At 41.7% G+C, this 24,070-nt stretch overlaps 2 protein-coding genes across 5 annotated transcripts in view; both read left to right on the forward strand.

Moving 5' to 3' along the window:
• LOC143923499 (nuclear factor 7, brain-like) overlaps positions 1–24,070 on the forward strand; it is a 744,238-nt gene that overhangs the window by 178,285 nt on the left and 541,883 nt on the right. The gene's annotated exons all lie outside the window — the stretch shown is intronic.
• LOC143923496 (nuclear factor 7, brain-like) overlaps positions 1–24,070 on the forward strand; it is a 169,923-nt gene that overhangs the window by 112,437 nt on the left and 33,416 nt on the right. Inside the window, exon 9 of one of the 4 annotated variants that reach the window (XM_077447200.1) lies at positions 14,290–16,061. The exons of 2 other annotated variants lie outside the window; for them this stretch is intronic. In XM_077447200.1, the coding sequence (XP_077303326.1) occupies positions 14,290–14,855 (566 nt within the window). In that variant the 3' untranslated portion in view covers positions 14,856–16,061. Of the gene's footprint in view, positions 1–124; positions 3,077–14,289; positions 16,062–24,070 lie in introns of those variants that run through there. One more of the 4 variants, XM_077447197.1, reaches the window with a different exon arrangement.

Raw genomic sequence — 24,070 nt, forward strand, 5'->3', positions numbered from 1 at the left:
TTTTTTATGCCCCACCCTACAAGGGACTGCAGCCAATGGGACTCCTTCAAACCAACGCTAAAAACAAGAATATTTCGACCCATTTTAGGACATGCACCTAAAACTTGTTAATTATTCATTACAGAGCCTAAGGAGATTTGGATCATCGGGAACTATTGGTTGACCCGGGCTTATCAATTGGCAAAGAAAAGTACATATGGCAAGAACCTGGGACTCGATGAGCAACAGTTTTCCATTCGTTGGATGGATAAGTGCCATCTGATGTGGAGTCACTTGTTTTTGGATCTGAAGCGGGCTACAACTGTCCATGGAAACCCAAGCATGGTTTTTATCCATCTAGGGAGCAGTGATCTGGGACAAGGTCACCTTTATAAGCTTATATATACTGTTAAAAAAGATTTAAATCGACTAACCAAGTTGTACCCAAACACGCATTTTATCTGGTCAAAGGTGCTGCCCAGAAAGGAGTGGCAAAATCAATACATAGAAGACCAGAGAAATATTTTTAACGAGAAAGTTTCTAGTCATGCAGCAAGTTGTGGATTCCAGGTGGCCGAGCTCAGTGAAGTCGCTGAGTTGTGTCAAGTCAATTTCCAGCAAAAACAGTTAAGTTCTGCTCTGGTTAAAATTTGCGATGCCTTTGTTAGGAACCTCAAAGACTCCTTAGAAACGGCAATCAACAAAATGAAAGAACTCCCCTAATTCTTTCCATATCAGCTAGCATTCATTAGTTCTGGTTCATTTTAAGGTTCAGTTGATTTCTGGGTAGCAGTAGTTCATTTTGTACATTTTTATTTTAATGTTAGGTTACTTTTTGAGCTGAAGTTTTGTGATAATGGGGGTGTTTCCTGCCCCTTGTTCAGAGGCTCCACCAAGATTGTTGTAGCCTTGTTTATTATTCGTTGTCATATTCTTTGAAACTTAAAAGTTATGACTTTTCTTATAAAGCAACCCTGTTGGTAAAGCAAAAAGCTTAGTGTTATGAAGCCTTCCTTAAAAAAAAAAAAAAACGGGGCTATCAACAGAACGGGGTGTGATCCTGCTTTTTTACCAGTTTGCCAGGGCTTACTGCCAGGTTGACAAATTTTGCTTGCCAATGTGGTCTAGAAAAGGCTGTTATGGCAGTGAATAGACCAGCCATTCTCAACCACTTTTTTTTTTTTTTTTTTTTTTTTTTTTTTAAACCTGAAGGAAGCCTTAGTGTGTTTTTGTCTCAGGGAATACCTGCTTATAATTTATCTACAATTCTTGGTACATTGGTGTGATGACCAATGAGAAAAATGCTACCTACATGGCTAAAAAGATGTAATTCATAGGTTACTTATCTGAGACTGAAATTGCTTGAGGAAACCCTAGCAACATCTGGAGGAACCCAGGTTGAGAGGCTGGAATAGACCATTTACTCCCTGCTAGAATACATGAAGCTATGTAGGAACATCACCCAAACAATTGCATATTACCTGCAAATGTGCACGGTCACCCTGCAAGAAGCTCTACCACATCAACAATGGAGATCTTCAAATATTAAAGCTGAACTATCTTTTGATATACTTTACGTAGTTCGGTTGGGCCAGCTTGGCCCCTTGCGAACTATGTCCCTCGCTATTATGTGAGGCTTCTGGATGTGCGGTATAAACTGTAGCTACGTGCATTATACCATGTTCTGTTCCAGGTTTGAGCCAAGACTTCCTGGCTTATACCCGGAACACAGTGTCACAGCGGCACCCAGAGACAGCGATTTATTCTGTCAATGATTAGCTCATTGAGAGATGTAGTCTGTCACAACCTCTGACTCAGCCAACCAGAGGAAGCTTTGTATTCATTGATGCAATACATCTTAATAGCTGAGCGCCCATGTGGTAGACTGTCTTGGTTTGGACCCGGAACACAATGCGGTATGCTGTATGGTGGCCGCAGTTGCATATAGTTTTTACTAAGTTGGCCCAAACCAACTATATAGTATATCAAAAGATGGAGGTCAGCTTTAAAAATGACCCAACCAGTTTTGTAAAGCACACCTTAAACTTTTTAAATTCATTAGTGCCCAGCCCTGGTGTACCTGTTGTGTGTTTTTTTTTTTTTTTTTTTTTTTTTTTTTTTTAACAGGGTGGTTTAAAAGGATTGACTGATCATAAGACCACTGTGATTGGCTATAACAGTGGTCAAATGCTTGGGAAATCGGTCCTACTAGATTCTGAGTGGTCTTGTCTGACAGCTCAGTTGCTGCACCTTCAGCACGTTTTTGGGACAAATCTCTACCACCCATGGTTGCATATGGCGGCAATAAATCATTCCTTGCAGCACCTAAGGAAATTTTAGACTGATACATTTTTTTTATTTTTTAACAAGGCTGCTCGAGTGGTAAGTCAAAGGTCTATATGGTTGAAACGTAGGACTTAAAGGTAGACACTACAGTTTGTAGGATGCCCATGTTGTCTGTGGTGTGATTTGTTCTCAAATCTAAACTGAGTTCCTGGAGCACTGCAAAAACCAAGTATTGTATTCATCTAGGGAGCAGTGACTTGGAAAATGTATATTTGGAGTTTCTGATTTTGTCGGAGGTTTATCTCGCTTCCCTGTATCACCCAAACAAAGCTCCTAGCTAGTCAACAAAGCAATGAAGACGCTCATGGAGGACGGCAGAAAAGTTAAATTTTTGTCGAAGAGTGTGGCTTCCAAGTGGCTCTCGGCTCAGTGAAGTTGGAGATCTTAAAATAAGTTTATAAAAACAAAGTAAATACTCTTTGGATGATATTTGTAACGTCTTTATGCCCCTCAAAGACGGACGGACGGGGGGGGGGGGGAGACTTGAAATCAAAAAGGCAGTTTTAATTCATAAGTTCAGACTTCTGAAATTCATCAGTACTGGCACTTCTAAGGCTGTTAACGTCACTGTATAGAATGTTCTTAAAATGGGCGGGGGAAGAGTGCATTTTCAAATATTTTAGTTTCCATATAGTGTATAGAGTTACAGGTTGAGTAGCGTGTATTGTATTAAGGGACTCAATGTAGCTCATGATTTCCTTGTTTTTGCATCTTTCTGTTGTAATAATAAAATCTATTTCCTTTGAACGCCTCCAGTTTTGTGTGTGATTTCTGTGTATGGTTTATGTATTAGTATGGAGCACTACTACATTAGTATGAATTCCTTGCTGCATTTACAGTTTTATACTGTGAGCTGATAATAAACCTTAAATAAGTTCACCATCGGGAACCTAAACACGTGTGGTTAATGTTGCATGTTCCCGCTCCTGCTGATTACTCACCCCCCTCCCTGTGACAGCGGGCCAGGGATCCCGGTTTCGCAATTTTTAAAGTGTGTGGCCCTGTGGGTCTCCGCCCACACCGTTATCATTCATTCAGAAATCTGTGAATGAATAGACTAGAAGTACCAACAGCCTTTTACAGCTAATGGCTTGTATTTCTCAATGAACTATGAGGATGCTGATGAGCATCCTCACGGTTCATTGATTCTTCTTGGACCGAAGAAACTGCCTGCCCATATCAGAGGTACCGGCAGACAGCTACATTGACAGTCTGCAGGAGCCTGAAATTGAACTCGCAATCTGCTGATCGTTGGTGCAATGCTTTCCAGGCTTCTAAGAAAAATCGTAAATGCATATTTTTTTTAACGATGAACTTATCCTTTAAAGTGGAATTAAACTGTCAACGTGAACTATTTTATTCCTTATATTGCTAGCCTTGGTAAATAAAAAAGTATATTGTATAAAAGTATAGTGCGAGTCAGTAGTTTCATGATTTTTGGCCTTGGCCAAAATTTTCATATATCCCAGGAGTCTTCATTGTAGGATGGGTTTTCTCAGTTGCGCACACCCATCATGTCTGTATGCCTGAGCTAAGGGCAGAATCATCTCATCTGCCCTTTACTAAAGATGGCTGCAGCTAGAAATGCTAGGGGCATGTTTCAAACTGATTTCTCATTACACTAAATCATGGAGACATGGACAAATGTGAATTACTGTGGATAATAAAAATCAATATAAATTCAGTTACTGGTGCTTAGGGACAGTTTAGTTTCCATTTAATATGCGTCCTAGACCCAATTTATTTTTGGCAGGGCTGGGAACAGTCCTGTGCTTGGTTCGGGCTCTGTCTGGCTTTTGTTTGCATCAGATCAGCATTTCACCCATGCAAGTGAATGGGAATGCAAAAGTGGCTTGAAGCAGGTGCAGTACAGGTGTGCTTAGATGAATAATGTCCTTTGCAGATACCAAGTGCTGCTGTCAGTATGGTTTTATAGTATTGTATTCTAGTAGACCACTTATTCAGCAATAACGTGGCAATAATTCACATCCTATACTAGCAGTTTGTGTGGCTAACGTAAAAAATATGCACTCAATATCTACAAGAAATGAACATTTCCCTTCTTTAGAAACTCGAGTACAGAAAAATGCCTTGTTCTAGCAAAGTTCAGGGAGCTGTTACCTTCTTGCAGTGAGCTGACGACGTTTCAGTTCTGTGAACTACAAAAAGCCAAACCTCTATCTTATGGAGATAGGGGAGGTGTTCTGTGTAATCCGAACACACTTATTGTTCCAAGGTAACACTTCCCGCTCCTCCACAGAGGATTGTGTGAACTCCACAGTGCATTGAGTTAAACCCTAGGACTTCCTGCCCTAGTCATCCTAGGGCAGGAAGTATTACTGGCAGGATCACCGTGTGAAAATCAAAAAAAGTGGTTCATGTTTTGTAAATGCCCTCGCCCTTGTTGCTTCATAATTGGTGCAGAAAAATGTGAGAACATACAGGGGCTCACGCGTTCCAGCTTACTAGCCTTGATCACAGCAATTTGCTTCATTTAATATGAAGAAAATTTAATATCAGTTTACCGAGAGGGGGGGCGTAGATGGGCAGGATCACACAGGTTTTTTTAAGGTGTTACAGGGGGCCAAATTACACAGCAGAAGCACTGTGCTATATAACATGTTTTACAGTTAAAGTGAAAGTTGCATGAGTGACCTATATTACTATCGCACACATTCCTGAGAATAGCCTACGCCGTAAGACTCCTTTCACACTGGGGCGTTTCTTAGGAACTTGAGCGCTGAAAAATGTCTCATCTGCAGTCCCAGTGTGAAAGCTCAAGTGCTTTCACACTGGGGCTGTGAGCTTGCAGGACGTTGCACGATGCACCTCCATCGCCCCTTCCCATTACAATGCTTTGTGGGTGCAGCAGCACCACACGGGCCCTTTTAACCCCTTCTAGGTGATTGAAAGCACCTGCTTTCGCCTGAATAGCGATGCCAAAGTGGCGCTAAAACTAGCGCTGCTTTAACGCTACAGCCCCAGTGTGAAAGGGCTCTAAGTGCTGTAGCCGCAACAAGCTGGTTCACCGGTATTGGCACAGATGAGAACATGGCATCAGCACACCATAGATCCTTATTGTATCATCCAAATATTTGAAGTGATCGGTGTCAGTGCAAAGTTTTGAGGTGGTGTAGGACCTCTTCATTAGGAAGATGTACCATAAACAACCATGGGGGGTGGTGCTTACAATGATCTCTTATTTATATGGTTTTAACATTCAGTAAAAAATAAAAGCATACAGCAGTTGCTGGTTAGTGTTGGCTGGAGTTGGGCTTTTAGTTCATTTTAAAGTTTATTTAAAATTACGTGTCCAACTAAGACTTCCCTATCCTGCAGGATCTAACAAAAGTGTGAATGATGAAAGTGCCACAACTCTATAAATAGTCCAGGAAAACATCCTGAGTCAGTCGGTAAAAAAAAAAATCCCCCCTTTCATAAAACATATCAAATATTTTTCCACAAATTTAGAGCAAAATGTATTCTGGGGCGAGAGGTGTCATACACATGTAAAAGCCAAAGGAGCTGTACACGTTCTATGGTGGGGGGGGGGGGGGGTGTAGATTGGTGACATTTACAGGCAGGAGGGGTATATATAGATTTTATTGAAACGTGCTCTTCACACACGTTCAAGTATTGGTGGGGGTCGGCTCAGAAATTGACAGGTAAAGCTATGATCTGATACCTGTAGATCCTGCTGTGCTGAATAAACTTCACTTAATTTTTGCGCGACTTCCGCTTTAACATTAAAAAATTTTTTTTTTAAAGTCAGCAGATACAAATACTGCAGCTGCTGACTTAAAATATGGACCCATGGTCCCAAGGTCTAGCGATGTTGGTACCAGCGGCCGAACTGACCCTCGGTCCTCAGATGCTGCCGCCGCCATCTGTCTGGGACCCGTGCATGTCCCAGCAGACAGCGCAGGGGGATGGGAGGAAGCATAGACTCCCGTGGGAGTCTATGCCCGGAAGTAGGTGCAAATACCTGTATATTATACATGTATCTGCACCCCCCTCCCCCCTGAAAGGTGCCAAATGTGACCATTTACAGACTGAAGTTAATTCCTTTGATCTATCGAACTGTTACAATGTTTCTCTTTATCCCTAAGCAATGTTGTGATAAACTTGGCAGGCTGCCTGTTTATTTTTGGTCTGTTAGAAGTGAGCAAAGAACTTTCTGCACTTGTTGCATACAATCAGGCAAATGCTGTTTTGTAAGATCGTGAGGGTTGAATCGCGAACTTGATTTCTGTAAGGATTAATCTTGCGGCTCTAATCCCCTGTAATAGGAATAGGTCATGATGGGTCCCTTGGCGAGCTTGAGATAAAGGCAATCTCTGCTTTCCAGACGAGTACATGGCAGTATTTACAACTGCTGGGTGTGATGTTATAACGTCATGCTTGGGTCTCCAGGAGTCAGATGACCAGGGACCATCTCTATGGTCAACTTCCGGTGCTGGCAGTTTCCTTTTCCAGTTCACCGATCTCACGGGCTAACCGGTAGAAGCATTGGAGGGCAGCGGATGACCATAGTTTTACACCACCTATGAACTGATCTGAGAACAATCCATATTGTGCATCTAAGACCAATATGTTTTAACGCTTAATGGTGTCAAGCAGGCGTCTCCAAACTTTCAAAACAAAGCCAGTTTACTGCCCTTCAGACTTAAAGGGGCCAGACCGTGGCCAATGGGAATAGGAAATGCCCCATCTATAGACGGAATGGTGCCCCATCTTTGGAGTTTGTGGGAGGAATGGTGCCCCAAGGGCCGAATAAAGGCAAGCAAGGGCCACATTCAACCCAAAAGATGCTTGAAGACCTCTGGTGTAAAAAAGATGTACAGTGCCTTGAAAAGGTATTCGTGCCCCTTGAAATTTTCAACATTTTGTCAGGTTACAGCCAAAAACATGTATTTTATTGGTATTTTTTTTGATGGACAACTATAAAGTAGCACATAATTGTGAAATGGAAGGAAAGTGGTAAATGTTTTTCAAATATTATATTTACAAATATCTGAAAAGTGTGGGGTGTGTTTGTATTCAGCCCCCTTTAATCCAATGCCCCTAACTAAAATCAAATGGAATCAATTCCCTTCAGAAGTCGCCGAACTAGTAAAATGAGTCCACGGGTGTGTAATCTAATCTCTGTATAAATACAGCTGTTTTGTGAAGCCCTCAGAGGTTTGTTAGAGAACCTTGGTGAACGGCATCATGAAAGCCAGTAAACACCAGGCAGGTCAGGGATAAAGTTGTGGGGAAGTTTAAAGTAGGGTTAGGTTATATAAAAAAAATCCCAATCTTTGACCATTGCACGGAGCTCTGTTCAATCCATCATCCAAATATAGAAAGTTTGACACAACTGCAAACCTACCAAGAAATGGCCATCCACTTAATCTAACATGCCGGACAAGGAGAGCATTCATGAGAGAAGCAGCCAAGAAGGCCCATGGTAACTGAAGGAGCTGAAGAGATCCATAGCTCAGGTGAGAGAATCTGTCCACAGGACAACTATTAGTCGTACACTTCAGAAATCTGACCTTTAAGAGTGACAAGAAACCCATTGTTGCAGTTTGAGAAGCCATGTGGAACAAGGTGCTCTGGTCAGATGGGACCAAAATTGTATTTTTTGGCCCAAAAGCAAAACGTTATCTATGGCGGAAAATGTACTCTGCACATCACCCTGAACACACCATCCCCACCGTGAAACATGGTGGCAGCATCATGTGGGGATTCTTTTCTTCAGCAGCGTCAAGGAAGCTGGTCAGTTGACGAGAAGATGGATGGAGCCAAATAAAGGGCAATCTTTGAAATCCTGTTGAAGTCTGCAGAGATCTTAAGACTGGAGCAGAGCTTCCAGCAGCACAATGACCCTAAACATACAGCCAGAGCTAAAATGGAATGTTTTATATCAAAGCATATTCATGTGTTAGAATGGCCCAGTTAAAGTCCAGACTTAAATCCAAATTGAGAATCTGTGGCAAGACTTGAAAATTGCTGTTCAGACGCTCTCCATCCAATCTGACAGAGCTTTAGATACTTTTGCAAAGAATGGGCAAATATTTCTCTAGATGTGCAAAGCTGGTAGAGACATCCCCAAAAAGACTTGCTGTAATTGCAGAGAGGGGTGGCTCTACAAAATATTGACGCCACTCAGATATTTGTGAAAATGTTAAACCATTTATCATTTCCCTTCAACTTCTCAATTATGTGCCACTTTGTGTTGGTCTATCACATAAAATCCCAATAAAACATTTACGTTTTTTGGTTGTAACATGACAAAATGTGGATAATTTCAAGCGCTTATCTGTTGGGTTAATTTTGCTGACCATAAAGTTTTCCTTTCACTCCAGTGATGGAACAAAGTGGGAAAGTCTCTCCACATGGGGGGGGGGGGGGGGGGGAATCCCACTTAGTGTTCACTGAACAGTTGTCTTCATTAAGATATTATTATTTCAGGTACTTATAATCACTTTATTCCTGTTGTGCCAACTTCCGGATTTTAGATTTTCTATTGCTTACTATTTTTTAGGGCTGTTGAAATTAAAGTTGAATTCCTCGATTAATTTTTTTGATCGATCAAAATTATTTTCTGTACTCACCTCTCTGCCGTCTTCCGGGTCTTCAGGGAGTTCCGTCGGTGATCCAATGACGTCACGGACATCGACGTCACTGGACTCCTCCCCCCTTCCCCAAGTGCCACCATCTGAAGAGAAGGGGGAAGGAGACCGGTGAGGTCGAAGTTCTGATTGAACGTAACGCATACGCCTAGAGGCGATTCATTTCGCATTGTGCGCTATACAAGTATTTCATTCATTCATACGGGGAAGTAGCTACGCATGACGTCGCCCGCTGCTGTCGGCTTTACATGCTGTGTTTTTATCATCTTTATGTGAGTAGTTTGTTTGAACACAAACATGACATCTTATACTTAAGCGGTGAGCACTTAGATCTTTTCTATCCATGACCTGGCGTCCTTGCTGAGATCTAAGGAGACGTGAGAGAAGTTTATGGTCCGTGTTAACCCTTTTGATACCCGCTTGCATGACCACCCGTCAGCGCAGGGATCCATGCCATAAGGTGAGAGATTAGTTAGACCGGAGGTGGAGGGATTGTCACGCTACTGTGGGGAAAAAAAAACCGTCAGTGCTACAGTTGGAATTTAAAACGTATTTGTATGAACTGTGAAGTTAAGTCATGGATTGTGGAAACTAGTGTTGGGTGATTGTATATAGTGTATACCACATTTACCACTAATGCAGAGTTGCAATGCAAGGCAATCAGCTAAAAGTAGTTGGATCTGTATGTGCTTTATAATCGAAATTAGCCGATCGATTTAAAAAAAGATTAATCGAAGATGAAAGTTTGAATTGGTAACAACCCAAATTTTTTATTTATTTTTGTCCTGGCAATGGTTTCAAGGTCAAAAAGCTTAGCTGGGTTAGATTAAAGCCAAACCCTCTGTTTTTGTTTAGTTTTTTTCTATTGTAACTTGCAGGGCTGATTGTGTGAAGCACTCGTATACCTGGTCTACTTTTTGATGCTTCTTAAATGCTTATTAACCTTTCTTCTTTTTCTTAAATATTTCAAACCATATCAAGCTCGTGACTGTCCGTATCCATTGGATTCAGTATAAGCAAATGCTCATTGGACGCTGGCCATGGTGAAAAATTTGGTGCTAACGTTTCCAAGAATTTGAAAATGGTTCTCTTTCTGAATGTAATGTTTACTGGATATACTGTATCTTGTGTAAAATCAATAACTACTTTGTGCTGTATTTTCAGTCTATGCTAATTTTACTAGCCTTATATGCTTATTCACAAGGTTAAGTGCTCAGGACAGTCTACTTTTTTTTTTTAATTTTTCTCCCCCATAAAGTGGTTGTAAACCCCTACATATACCCAGTGAAGTGACTGGCCTCAGGTTATACACAGAGATTAAACAAATCTTCCCACATAAATTGTACCTGTTGACCTGCAGCCCTCTTTTCTCTACATCTGTTGAAAGTGCAGAATGTATAAAGCCTTTCAGAAAAAAAGTGGGGGAGAGGTGAAGTTGCACACGGCAGAGCTCAGCAAAGAGAGCTCTGAGCTTATTGGAGGAAAGGGACAAACCCCTCTCCACATAGCAACAGAGCTGAGCCTGTCAATTACAGGCTATGTGCTGGTTATCCCTCCACTGTCACCATTTATCACTTGTCAGTAGTGACTCTTGCTGATGGCAAAGGAATGAAGCAGCAGACAGAACTGACAGCTCTGGTTTGAGTTTAGTACTCACTATAGAGGGGTATGCTTTGCTCATATTTCATGTGTGAGGTTTACAACCACTCTGAAAGTTTTTTTTTTTTTTTCCAAGCTAAACCACTGAATTCATGGTTTCACAAAGCCGTGACTTTTAAGGTGTGCTGTTAAACCACAGTTCCTTGTCAAGCCCCTCAAATGGCTGGAGTCAGCACCGATCACATGTGCCACACCGTGGCAAATGTGGATCAGAGGCCAAGATGGCAGTAAAGGAGAAGAGGGTTTAATTCTGCTTTTAACTAGGAGTTCGTGTTTCTCCTTTGTTCATTGAAGGACACAGCTACACTTCATGACAGCTGGGTTTGATATCGCCATCTACAGGAGCAGTACACTAGGTGCAACTAAATTAAAGGCACACCCAGTAGGGGCTGCTCTTTAGAGGTGACCTAGCCCCTAAATAAAATTAATATACTGTACTTTTTTTTGAAGAAAAATGAATTTGGGTGAACAGTACAGATTTATATTTGATATTTGGACCACATAAGCAGCAATTTGTGTCAAAATATACTTGGACAACGTGGAGATTCTGATTACACAGAGTAATCAGCCCAGGAGGGCCTTCCTCCTAGAAGAGATGGGACTTTCTGCTTAGTTAGGTCTCTGTGCAAGTGGGATTTTGTTTGCATCGGAACTGCTTCTCTGTTAATACAAAAACAAGTTTAAAGCCATTTGATGCAGCTTAGCAAGTCAAGTGCACCTGTCAGTAAATTGCATGATCTCAAAAGCCCTTATACAGAGGGTTCTTCTAAGCCTACAACCAGCTCTAGAATTTCAAGGAAGAGCTGGCATGTTTTTCAAACTACAAGTGCAAATGAACAATTTTATACAAATTATAAAGTATAACACTTGTAATGGTAAGATGAAAAATGTTTTATTTTTTCCGTACATATCCTAAAGTGTCGTTTGTATGTAATTACTGCAGAATAATTAATGGGACTGCACTATAGAAGTTGTTCTAAATCATGTAATTCTTTTCAGGTCTCAGGGAACCCCTGTTAAAATCAATTCATCAAGGATTAGTGGGGGAAATGCCCCTTATACTGGTGACAATAGAATGTCCCTTACATTGGTGATCAGTGGGAAGAATGCGCCTGGTGATCAGTGGGAACAATGTTCCTTAGATTGGTGGTTAATGGGAAGAATGCCCCTTAAATTGGTGGTTAGTTGGAAGAAGGCCCCCTTTACCAAGGTGGTGAGAGAGCCACCTTTACAGACATCTAAAAAGATCATTGCTGTCCTGACACTGAGCCACAACTATGCAGGCACCATCAGATTGGGGGATTCAATCGGCCACCTCAAGACCCTAGCAACCTCTGGGGGAACCCTAGGGTTCCACAAAAACCTTTTTGAGAATGGTTGACTTAGATAATGCCCCTGACATCGGTGGTAAGAATGTGCCTGAAATCGGTGATCAGTGGGAAGAATGTCCCTGATATTGGTGAGAAGAATAAAACCTTTTCAGACAGCTAAAAAGATCATTGCTGTCATGACACTGGTGGTTGATCCAGAACTATCAGATGGGGGTTCAGTCAGCCACAGTTCAAGAAACCCTTAGCAACCTCTGTAACCCTTGGGTTATGGGAGCCCTGGTTAGAGAATTGCTGACTTTGAGATGTTGAGGCGTGATGTGAGTGTACTCAATGGCAAGCCTCATCCCTGGAGTTACATGCTTGAGCCTACAATGGGCTTACACTTTAAAATTCCAACTTGAATGGTGTACCCGGGAAGCTGAGATAACAGCACTTACAAAATTTTGGTGGCTAAGTTGGTGCAGGTCATGTGTATGCTTGGTTTAAGTCCTGTGCAGTTCAGAATATTCTATTCTAGTATGTTACAGATCTCTAGCCGCTGGTAAGCTTTGTGTGGTCGTAAGAAAATATGCACTACATTTTTTACAATACATGCAAATTGTTCCATCTCTTTAGAAACTTTCCAAATACATAAAAATACTTGATCATCCAGGAACCCAGGGAGCTCCTAGCTTCCTGTAGTGAGTTAACACTGCACTGAAATCAAAGCAGTGTTTTCAGCCCTGCCCAGTTAATTTCTGTGAATTACAAACCTTTATATTATGGAGATGATATAGGAGGTGTTCTTGTCCTAGGTTGACGATGCAGATGCAGCACTCGAGTGATGGCTGCTTGGCACTCCTCTGGGTGAGTTTCCTGATGGGGAGAACAGTTGACCATGCTTACATTGTTTTCTATAATGACTACTTGTAATCTCCATTGGAAGTCTGTGTGACAGGGTGACAATGTAGCAGTTGAAAGACAGGGACAGAGCCATTGTCGCCCTATAGGAATCATGGCAAGATCACCACATTATTTTAATGAAAGGCTGCAGCTTTATAAATATTGAAAATTTCTAATTATGTGAGCATGTTAATGTTGAAATTTTAGTGGTCTTGGTTTAAATGTACTTTAAGATGACAGTTGTCACTCGGACCATAGCCCTCCCAAAGATAATGGGTGCAGTAAGCCAGGAAACTAGAGAGGAATTGCAAACAAAGCCCTAAAAGAGGGGGAACAGTCGGAGTAATTAAAGGGCCATAGGAATGTTTATAAAGAGATTGTGCCTTTCCAGCTCTAAAATAAATGGTTTGTCCTAATGCTACGCACTAGACCACAGTGGTGCGAATGGGCCTTTAAAGTGGTTGTAAACTCTTGCATATACCCAGTGAAGTGACTGGCCTCAGGTGATAGAGATATGGTTACATAATTAGTTAAGTTGAAAAGAGATAGAAGTCCAATCTAGTTCAACCGTTAAAAAAAACATTCTTACGCAGTTGATCCAGAGGAAGGCAAAAAACCCCACGAAAGCATGATCCAATTTGCTACAAAAGGGGGAAAAAAATAATCCTGATCCCCGAGAGGCGATCTGATATTCCCTGGATTAACTTTACCTATAAATGTTAGTACCCCGTTATGTAGGAGGATGTGTGTCATTAAATAACATAAGTTGTATGTAAGTATATAGTCATTCTTCCCCCTACACTCAAAGTTCAGAATTTACATGTGATCTCTCAGCTCTGAAAAGGAGGCGGAAAGCTAAAGTTACGTCAGTGAGGAAAGCTGATTGGAGGGAAAAGCAAAAAAAGCACACAGGAGCAGATCTGAAGCTGCTTTTGCTCCCTCCCCATCACCATGTTTCTCTTGGTGTCAGGAAAAGTTGTCAGAAGTGATTCCTGCTTATACCAGAGAAACGAGGCAGCAGACAGAAATGACACTTGGTGATCTGGATTAAGACAAGCACACACCATAGAGGCATATGCTTTTGTTTATATTTCATGTGCAAGGTTTACAACCATTTTTAAATCTAAACTTCTCCCCTTTTCCAGTACCCCCCCCCCCCCCCCCCCCGCCGCAAGCTATTTTACAAGTTTGGTCTCGGCACAAATAAGTCATGGACGTTCCATATTTACTGCTAATTTGATGACTTGTGCCTGCCACTGTGGGTTTGACGAGGCTGCAGAATGGCTGAGAATAGGCCATTTAGCCCATACTGTGCAGCACCTGGAGCAGTTGCAAGAGCACTGTTCCACCCTGCACGTAACTCTGGAGCTTTAACAATGCACTCATCCTAATCATCAAAACTAAATTGAAAAAATAAATAAGACCTAACCAGTTTTAGAAAGCACATTTTAAACTTGTTTAATTGTTCATTACAGAATCTAAGGAGATATGGATCATTGGGAACTATTGGGTGACCAATTCTGCTCAAGCAGCAAGAAACAGCTCGTACGGCATGAACCTGGGACTCGACGAGAAAGATTTTACCGTTCGTTGGATGGAAAAGTATGACCTGATGTGGCGTGACTTGGTGCCCGATGTGCACCGGGCTGCTTCTGCCATGGGAGAACCAAGCATCGTATTCATCCATCTAGGGAGCAGTGAGCTGGGGCAAGAGCCTTTTGCAAAGTTTATAACTGTGGTGAAACACGATTTAGGTCGCCTTACTGAGTCTTACCCAAACACGATCTTTATCTGGTCAACAATAATGCCCAGAAGAGAGTGGATGAATACAATCGTTGAAAAACTCAGAAGGAAATATAATGGTAAAGTTTCTTTTTTTGCAAAAACCAATGGGCTCAAGGTGTCTTACCTAAATGAAGTTGAGAAGATCGCTAAAGATCGTATGCTCTATAGGGGTAAAGTCTCTTTGGAGGATATTAGCGAAGTCTTTATTCGGAGCCTCAAACGATCCTTGGATTTAGCAATCAAAGAATTAAAATAGTCTGTTTAATGCGTTCCAAATCTGCTAAGTCCCATTATATGATTTTGGGACAGTTCATTTTAAGGCTTAGCTGAAATCAATGATAGGTTTAGAAGCCTTATAAGATGGAAATTGCATTTTTTTTTTTTTTAAGTATTTTGTTTTGCTGTGAAATTGTGATTTGTTCCTTATTCAGGGGCTCACGTAGATCATTGTATCCTTTATGACACTTTTTTTATTAAATTGTTTTCACATGTTACAAGTTAAGATGGTTTTTAAAGCGATCCTTTTGCTAAAGACTTGGGGAATAGTAAAACCCTAGTAAAGAAAAATTACTATCTACCTAATCTTGTCTCCTAGCTGTCCTGATTTTCTTATACTTTCATTACAACTTTGGCATTCAGAATTGTCCTACATTTCTGCCTGTAGGTTGGCTTTGCTGCCTTGCAGGTCCCCGTAAAGTGGTTATAAACCCTTGCATATACCCAGTGACGTGATTGGCTTCAGGTGATACAGAGATGAAATTGGTCCTTCCATACATTTTGTTTGTAGTCTTCTCTACATCCGTTCAAAGTCAAGAGTTTATCAAGCTTGTAGAGCTCTCAAAAAAGGGGTTGGAGAGCTGAAGTTAGACTGCAGAGCTCAGTGAGGAGAGCTCTGAGAACTGATTGGAGGGAAGGGATAAACTCACCTCCATACAGCTTCCAGGAACAGAGCTGAGGCTGTTGATCTGCTGAAAGTCCCTTCCCTGTCACCATTTTTCATTTGGTGTTAGGATAACTTGTAAGACGTGACTCATGCTCATAGCAGAGGAATGAAGCAGCAGACAAATTACAGTTTGTGCTCTGGATTGAGACAAGTACACGCTATAGAGATACTTTGATCATATTTCATGCCTTAGGTTTACAACCACTTTTAAGGGCCCCAGTCCCGCCACCCTTGCATTTACATTCCTGATCAAGACTACATGCAGATGATCCAGTGCTCCGCGTGTCATTTAACGCATTGCATATCTGACTCTCAAAATGCATCAGTACTAGGACATCTAAGGCTCATTTGAATTTGGTTTGCTTATAGAATGTTGATTCCTTGTGGGGGGGGGGATTGCATTTTGCCATAATTGAGGTAGTGTAGTTTTATGTTGGCGTAATGTGCATCGGATTCAGATGTTTACTGTAGAACATGGTTTCCTTAAGTTTTCTGTTATAATAAAATTTTTTCTTTAAACTCCTCTGTCTTATCTTTGTATTATAAGTATGGTAAGTTTGTACTTGTTTATGGTGAACACTTTGGTGTATTTAGAATGTTTTACACCTTTTATGATCTGACCTTAGAACATGCCTTAAAATGCAACACTTTTGTTAGCTCCTAGAAAATGAAATCAGTTGGTTTCATTATTGGTGTTTGGATTCTGTTGGAGAGTGATTGTAAGCCCTTACATATACCCACTGAAGTGACCAGCCTCAGGTGATGAACAGAGATTAAGAAAATCTTCCTACAAGTCGGACCTCTCTATCTAGCAGCCCTCTCCTCTGCAGCCATTCAAATTAAACAAATCAAAGGCTATTTTCAGTTCCAGAAGGCAGGGAACAGTGATCTGATGCCACATGCTGCACAGCATAGAGCGGGAAGTTGAGTGTAATCTGAGACCTGAGTAGAGGGAAAGGACATGCCCCCTCTCCACACTCTCATAGGGAAACAAACACAGCTGGGGGTTGTCCGTCACCTGCTGTGTGCTGGAGGGTTAAGGGCAGGTGCCCTCTGGCATTCTGTGGTGTCAGAAGTGATTTATGCAGATGGCATAGGAAGCAGACAAGATCACATGAGACGCTTTGTATTGAGACAAGTACACATTATAGAAGGATGTGCTTTGTCTGTTTTTAATTTCAGGGGTCTTGAGAACACAACAAAGTGAGAGGAAGTCTCTCCAAATTGAGGTAGATTTTCACTTGGCTGTCACAGGAACAGATGTGCTCATTGGAAGATGTACTAAAGAGGCAGTCTCATTGTGCTCCAAGTTCAGACTCATTAAACCGTAAATCCAGGAATGAGGATACACGGACAGAAGGTATTTTAAGATGTGACAAAGGGGCTCCAAGTCTAGTTTACCTATTGAGTCTTGGTTCCAGCGGGATGGATTAGGGTAGAATACGTCAACCAGCAGCCTTAGTAAAAGTTAATGCCGCCTGTATCACTGGAGAAGATGTGTGAAGATGGATTGGGGGGGGGGGGGGGGCGCGTTGATGGCTCAGAGTGTGGAGCAGCAGGGGTCATCAGGCCTGGGAATTGCCACCTTGGATTTCCGAAGTGTCACTGGAATATGTCCCCCCTTATTCCTTTTATTACAAATCTAAACATTTTGTATTTTCCCATCACTTTCAGTCCTGGCTCAATACACTACGCTACAAATTGTGGGAAGGAGGGGGAAATCGTATACAAATATAGATATATTTAGATATACATTTCACAAAAGTGAGTACACCCCCCACATTTTAGTAAATAGTTTATTCTATAGTTTAATATAATAGTTTTATTCTTTTCATGTGACATCACTGATGGAGTTAACACTTTGCTACAATGTAAAGTAGTGAGTGTACAGCTTGTGTAAATTTGCTGTCCCCTCAAAATAGCTCAACACGCAGCCATTAATGTCTAAACCGCTGGCAACAAAAGTGAGTACACCCCTAAGTGAAATTGTCTAAATTGGTCCCAAAGTGTCAATATTTTTTGTGGCCACTATTTTCCAGCACTGCCTTAACCCTCTTGGGAATGGAGTTGACCAGAGCTTCACAGGTTGCCACTGGAGTCCTCTTCCACTCCATAACACCATAGTTACGTAGTAGGTCAGGTTGACAAAAGAAGTCCATCCTTTTGAGGATGCCCCCCAATAGGATTTAGGTCTGGAGACATGCTTGGCCAGTCTCACCTCTACCCTCGGCTTCTTTAGCAAGGCAGTGGTCGTCTTGGAGGTGTGTTTGGGATCCTTGTGTTGGAATACTGCTCTGCGGCCCAGTCTGCGCAGGGAGGGGATCTTGCTCTGCTTCATTATGACACAGTACATGTTGACATTCATAGTTCCCTCAACGAACTGTAGCCCCTTAGTGCTGGTAACACTCATGCGTCCCCAGACCATAACACTCCCACCACCATGCTTGACTGTCGGCAAGACGCACTTGTCTTTGTACTTCTCATCTAGTTGCCACCAAACACGCTTGACAAAATCTGAACAAAATTTATTTTGGTCTCATCAGACCACAGGACATGGTTCCAGTAATCCATGTCCTTGGTCTGCTTGTCTTCAGCAAACTATTTGCAGGCTTTCTTGTGCATCATCTTTAGAGGCTTACTTCTGGGATGATGGCTATGCAGACCAATTTGATGGAGTGTTTCCCAAAAACAACCTCTGGATATGACACTGAGCATGTGAACTCAACTTCTTTGACCAGGACGAGCCCTGTTCTGAGTGGAACCTGTCCTGTTATAAGCTAGACCATCTTTATCTAGAGGAACGATTTTTTTTTTTTTTTTTTTAGGTCCTCAGAGGGTTCTTTGCCATGAGTTGTCATGTTGAACTTCCAGTGACCAATATGAGAGTTAGAGCGATAACACCAAATTGAACACTCCTGAGACCTTGTAACACTGAGTCACATGACACTGGAGAAAGAAATTGCTAATTGGGCCCAATTTGGAATTTTTCACTTAGGGGTGTACTCACTATTGCCAATGGTTTAGACATTAATGGCTGTGTGAGTTATTTTGAGGGGACAGCAAATTTACACTGTTATACAAGCTGTACACTCACTACTTTACATTGTAGCAAAGTGTCATTTCTTAAGTGTTGTCACATGAAAATATTTACATAAATGTGAGGGGTCTACTCACTTCTGGGAGATATTATGTGTACGTGTCTATCTTGTGTGTATGTGTGTGTGTGTGTGTGTGTGTGTGTGTGTGTGTGTGTGTGTGTGTGTGTGTGTATATATATATATATATATATATATATATATATATAAATTATATTATATTTTTCAAAATTCTCCCATCTGTAGTCTGTTAAGGATTTTTCCTGTATTTTCCAGTCTGTGGCACAACAAATTCCAAACACGGGAAAATCCCACTTAGTCCAGTGTAACTGGAACAGGTGTTCTTTAAAAGATGTTCCCCTTCTATTCCTGTTGTGGTGTCAAATTCTAAAGTTTTTGCATTTTCCATGATTTCCCACATGCAAGCGGCAGCATGTGCAGCAAAATAGATCTGAACAGCAGGGAGATTACACACACCAGAGAATCATTGAGCCAGAAGAAACCATCTCTAGGACTGTCTGCTAATTCAGTTAGGGCCTGTGTTAATGTTTTTTTTTATGTGCATCAGTGCTGTATCTCACAATGCATGGGAAAGGAAAAGCAGGCTGATGAATCTTAGGATGTTAAAGTGGTTGTTAAGCCACTATCTGTTCTTTATATCATCCCCTGATAGAGAAAAAAAACTGCATCCTAGTGCCTGTGCTTTATAAAAAAAAAAAAAAAAATTCTACCTGTATTCACAGTATCTTTCAGCCATAAGATGACTCCAGACTGTCAGCTCTCCCCATGTGCTATCTACAGTGGGCAGGGCTGAGATGCCCGCTGCTGCCGTCAGCCAGGGAGTAGGGAAGGAGAGGAGCAGAGAACCAGGAGTCATGCAATTGCTGGAGGGCACTGTGAATACAGGTAGTTTTTTGTTTTTTAATGAAGCACATGCACTAAGATGTAGCTTTTTATGTGACCAAGGGAATGATCTAAAGATAGTTTCCAAGCCGTGGGGAGAGGAGCAGATCCATGTTAGTGAGAGCTGAGAGGCAGAGAGGAGGGGAACAGGAGACATGGGCAGAGCTGCAGATAGCAGCGTCTGACAGACTCCGTCAGAATATCTATGACGGAGATATTGGGGAATGTGATTATGTACAATGGAAAGCCTCCCCTGGACGAGAAGAAACCTAAGCCTACAATGGGCCTGCATTTTTTTTTTTGCCAGCTTATGGTGTTCCTAGAAAAGAGATACCAGCATGTAGCCAAGTGGGTGCAGCACACGTACGCTTGGATGTAAAAATTCCTTTGTAGTAGGGTATTGTATAGCAATTCTACAGATCCAAAGCCATGAATTAGTTTGCATGGGCAAAATATAAAGAAATGCCCTACCATTCTACAATAGATGCACATTTCCCCTAATGCTTTAAAAACGCAAATACAGAAAAATACCTGATCTGCCAGAAATCCAATCAGTGTCTATATTCCTAAAATGAGCTGACCGTGCTGAAAGCTCAGCCTCTACTGTAGGAAAAACAGAAGGTGCAGCAGCTTTGTGTATTAGGGAAAAATGTGAGATGCTGCTGCTAATTAATTCACAAGGGGAAGATGAATAGCGCTCTTCATCAAAATTTCCAAAAGGATAAATGCTCTCCAACTTTCTCAACACCTTCAGTCAGAATACGTTTTCACAGAAATGATAGGCAGCTAGTCTTCATAATCATGTGGCTGTACAGTAGAAGATGTCATAGACATTGCAAACCGGCCTGAGGACTCCATGTAGCCCTTTTTTGTGGGGTTCAGGTCTGAGCAGTCACTAGCGGGAGCATTAATTAAAGAAACCTTAAATGGCAATGACCTGAAACATTTTTATTTAATGTGCCCCTAGTCTACAGCATGGCCTCAGTCCCCAACCACTTTTGTAGAACAATCTGACCATTTCCTCTAGAACAGTTGTCTACAAACTGCAGCCCTTTGCTTGCTTTTATCTGGCCCATGGGGAAAAATCCTCATTCACTGAGACCAGGGAAGGGGCACAATTCCTCCCAATGGCACCAACCATGGGGCACAGTTCCTCTCAATGGCACCCAACGTTGGGGCTCAACTCCTCCCACTGACACCAACGGGGCAGTAAAGCATTCATTTTAGATTTGTGTTATTCTAGCAACACAATTTCAGAAACACTTTGTCAATCTAATGCAGAAGTGTGTGGGAACGGTCTTAAAATTTGTGGCGGGAAAGGGTCAATGCTAATGCTTATGCATGATATAAAATTGGAAAAGAGGGTGGAATACCACTGGCCATAATAATGTGCAATGGAAATGCACTAAAAACACATCTCGGTAGATACAAACTCCTATGTTATGGAGATGAGGTGTTTTGTGATGCCATTCCACTTTCCACCATAGATGCTGTACAGTAAGTGCAAGTTGTCTGCTGAAGACATGAAGTTTGTTATTGGCTGGATCACCAGGCGAAAATAGACAAAACTAGTCTTGGGTGGGAGGGGGAATCAACCACTACATCTAAGGACTGGTAAACTGCAATATATTACACATGTTGTTGGATTTGCACATTTTATTGCATTGTCTGTTTTTGTGTTTTTATAGAACCGGTGTCTCCAAGCTGTGGGCTAAATGTGGCCCTTTGCTTGCTTTTATCTGGCTCTTGGGGCATTATTCCTTCCACTGATACAAGGCACTATTCCTCCCATCGACACCAACAATGGGGAACTATTTCTCCCACAGACACCAGTGATGGGGTGCTATTCCTCACATTGAGGCCAATGATGTAATTGTTTTACCTCCCACCGACCACCAAGCCTATGGCAATGTTTACTCCCATTGATGCCAAGGCATTTTCTACCTCCACTGGCCAAAGTTGGGCCCTGCTAAAGCGTAGAGGACAGTAAACTGGCACATTGTTTCGAAAATTGAGACCCCTGTTATAGAAGTAGACCTTTACATTGTTATGATTACAGTCAATGTTGATTGAGAGAGTGATGTTCTGCTTTAAAGTGCAAGTCAAAGCTGCATTTGTCTGCCTAAAAAAAACACTTCTCTTCCTACCACCTAATGCTGGAAAGATCTGTGCAAATACACTTTTTTTAATCCATTCATCCATTCTGTAGCAGTCACATGGTGCAAAAATCTTCGGCCCCCTTGTGTCATGGTACGGCCACTGCAGAGGATGTGGAGGGAAGCACCAGCATTGTAAGCCAGCTGGTGACAGTTTCTGGACTTCAGCCTAGTTGTCGCGCATTCCATGACACCAGGAAGCTGGAGCTTCAGCGTTGCGTCACTGCACAAGTGTTGATTCAAAAAGGGTATTTACTGCTTGGTCTTTCCTTTTTTGAACTTATATAGGATGTATAATGTTCCACTGGATGAATATTGCAGGGTTTAGAGGATGGCCCATTATTGGGAACCTCCCTAGGGCCCTCTGGCTGTTATGGCCTCTGGACCATGCCTATCTGTTGCTGTTTTACCTGCTCTTTTAGGAGGGATTTCGTTTTTTCGTTCTTTGACATATATTTTCTTTGCCTTTTTTTTTTTTGCAAACTAACTTCTGTTAACCACTTAAGCCCCAGATCATTTGGCTGCCCAAAGACCAGAGCACTTTTTGTGATTCGGCACTGCGTCGCTTTAACTGACAATATCACGGTTGTGCGACGTGGCTCCCAAACAAAATTGACATACTTTTTTCTCCATAGAGCTTTCTTTTGGTGGTATTTGATCATCTCTGGGTTTTTATTTTTAGCACTATAAACAAAAAGCGACAATTTTGAAAAAAATTTTTTTTTTTACTTTTTGCTATAATAAATATCCCCAAAAAATATATAAACATTTTTTTTTTCCCTCAGTTTAGGCTGGTACGTATTTTTCTACGTATTTTTGTTAAAAAAAAAATCACAATAAGAATTTGGTTTGCACAAAAGTTATAGCGTCTACAAAATAGGGGATAGTTTTATGGCTTTTTTTTTTTTTTTTAACTAGTAATGGCGGCGATCATCGATTTTTATTTATTTTTTCATGACTGCTACATGACGGACAGATCGGACACTTGGCTCGATTTTTGGGACCATTGACATTTATACAGTGATCAGTACAATTAAAAAATGCATTGATAGCTGTGTACATGTGACTGGCAGTTAAGGGGTTAACCACTAGGTGCAGCTGTAGGGGTTAATTGTGTCCTAGGCAGTCATTCTAACTGGGGGTCGGGCTACGTGTGACACGACACTGATTACAGCTCCCTGTAGCTCCTCCTTAGTGTGATCAGTGTCCTGTCACTAGGCAAAACGGGGAAATGCTTTTTTACATTAGCATCTTCCTGTTCTTCCTCTCCGTGAGATGATCGCGGGTATCGCCGCAGACCTACAATCGCACTCACAGGGGTTGCGGCGGGTGTGCACGCAAACTGCTTCTTAAAGGGCAACATGCAGGTACGTTAATCTGCCTGTACGTGCCCTTCTGACGACGTATATTGGCGTGAGCCGGTCGCCAAGCGGTTAAAGCTAGCCCCTGCGAGGGTGTAACCTTTGCATGTTAGCTTGTAATAACCAAATAAACATTGAAACTGGAAAAGGGTGTTTACTCAGATCTTATTACCATCAATGTACAGCATAGATAGGAGAAAGAGGGAAGCAGTGTTTTTAAGCAGACTTAAGCTGGCCATAGATGGGTCGATTTTTTTTTTTTTTTTTTCTTTCTTGCTTCCACTGGTTGCAGGAAAGAAAATCTCCTGATTCCCCTATCTCACAGTCAGTGTTGATGGGGGAATCCCTCCCGTTCAGCTATTGTTTTCTCCAGGCAGGGGGAGTCATTCCGCCCAGGAATTAATGTATAAAGTACCTCTGCGCCAACCACCTTGACAAGGGGAATAGAGGAATGCTGCAAACACTGAGGGGAGCTTCACCTACTCCCTGAGCAATATCGATTAAGTGGTTTTAGTGTTGCGCAAATGGGGGAATACAAAAAAGGAGGGGAGAGGGGGGGGGGGGAAGGGGGGAGAAAGAGAGGGAAGGAGAAAAGAAAAAGGGGAAGGGGAAGAAAGGGCAGGGAGGGGGAAGGGGAACAGATGAGTATGCAGGTAAAGGATAAAAGGGTAAAGGTCAAAAAGTGCTAGTGTAAAATTGTGTCTGGGTGTGCACAAATCCTTGTTCGGTTCGTGCTAAACTAAAATAAATGTTAGAGAGTGGCAATCAAATATAGATTCTGATAGAGTGCCATACAAATAAAAACTCACAGTAATGAATGAATGCCTGAAACAATAAACATGCAAATCGTGGGTGCTGTGCAAAACTGCAATAAAATATGCTGACAATAAATATATAACTTAAGGTGATAGTCCAAAATATGACTAAAAGTGTACAGTGAGAATAATCACATAAGCACAATCCCATGTGACATGCTAAGTGGAAAAAACACAGATATCAATCAATCCAATATA

This window comes from Lithobates pipiens, unplaced genomic scaffold, assembly GCF_037356315.1.
Source record: "Lithobates pipiens isolate NorthernLeopardFrog02 unplaced genomic scaffold, aLitPip1_a1.2 Scaffold_22, whole genome shotgun sequence".
NCBI lineage: Eukaryota > Metazoa > Chordata > Amphibia > Anura > Ranidae > Lithobates > Lithobates pipiens.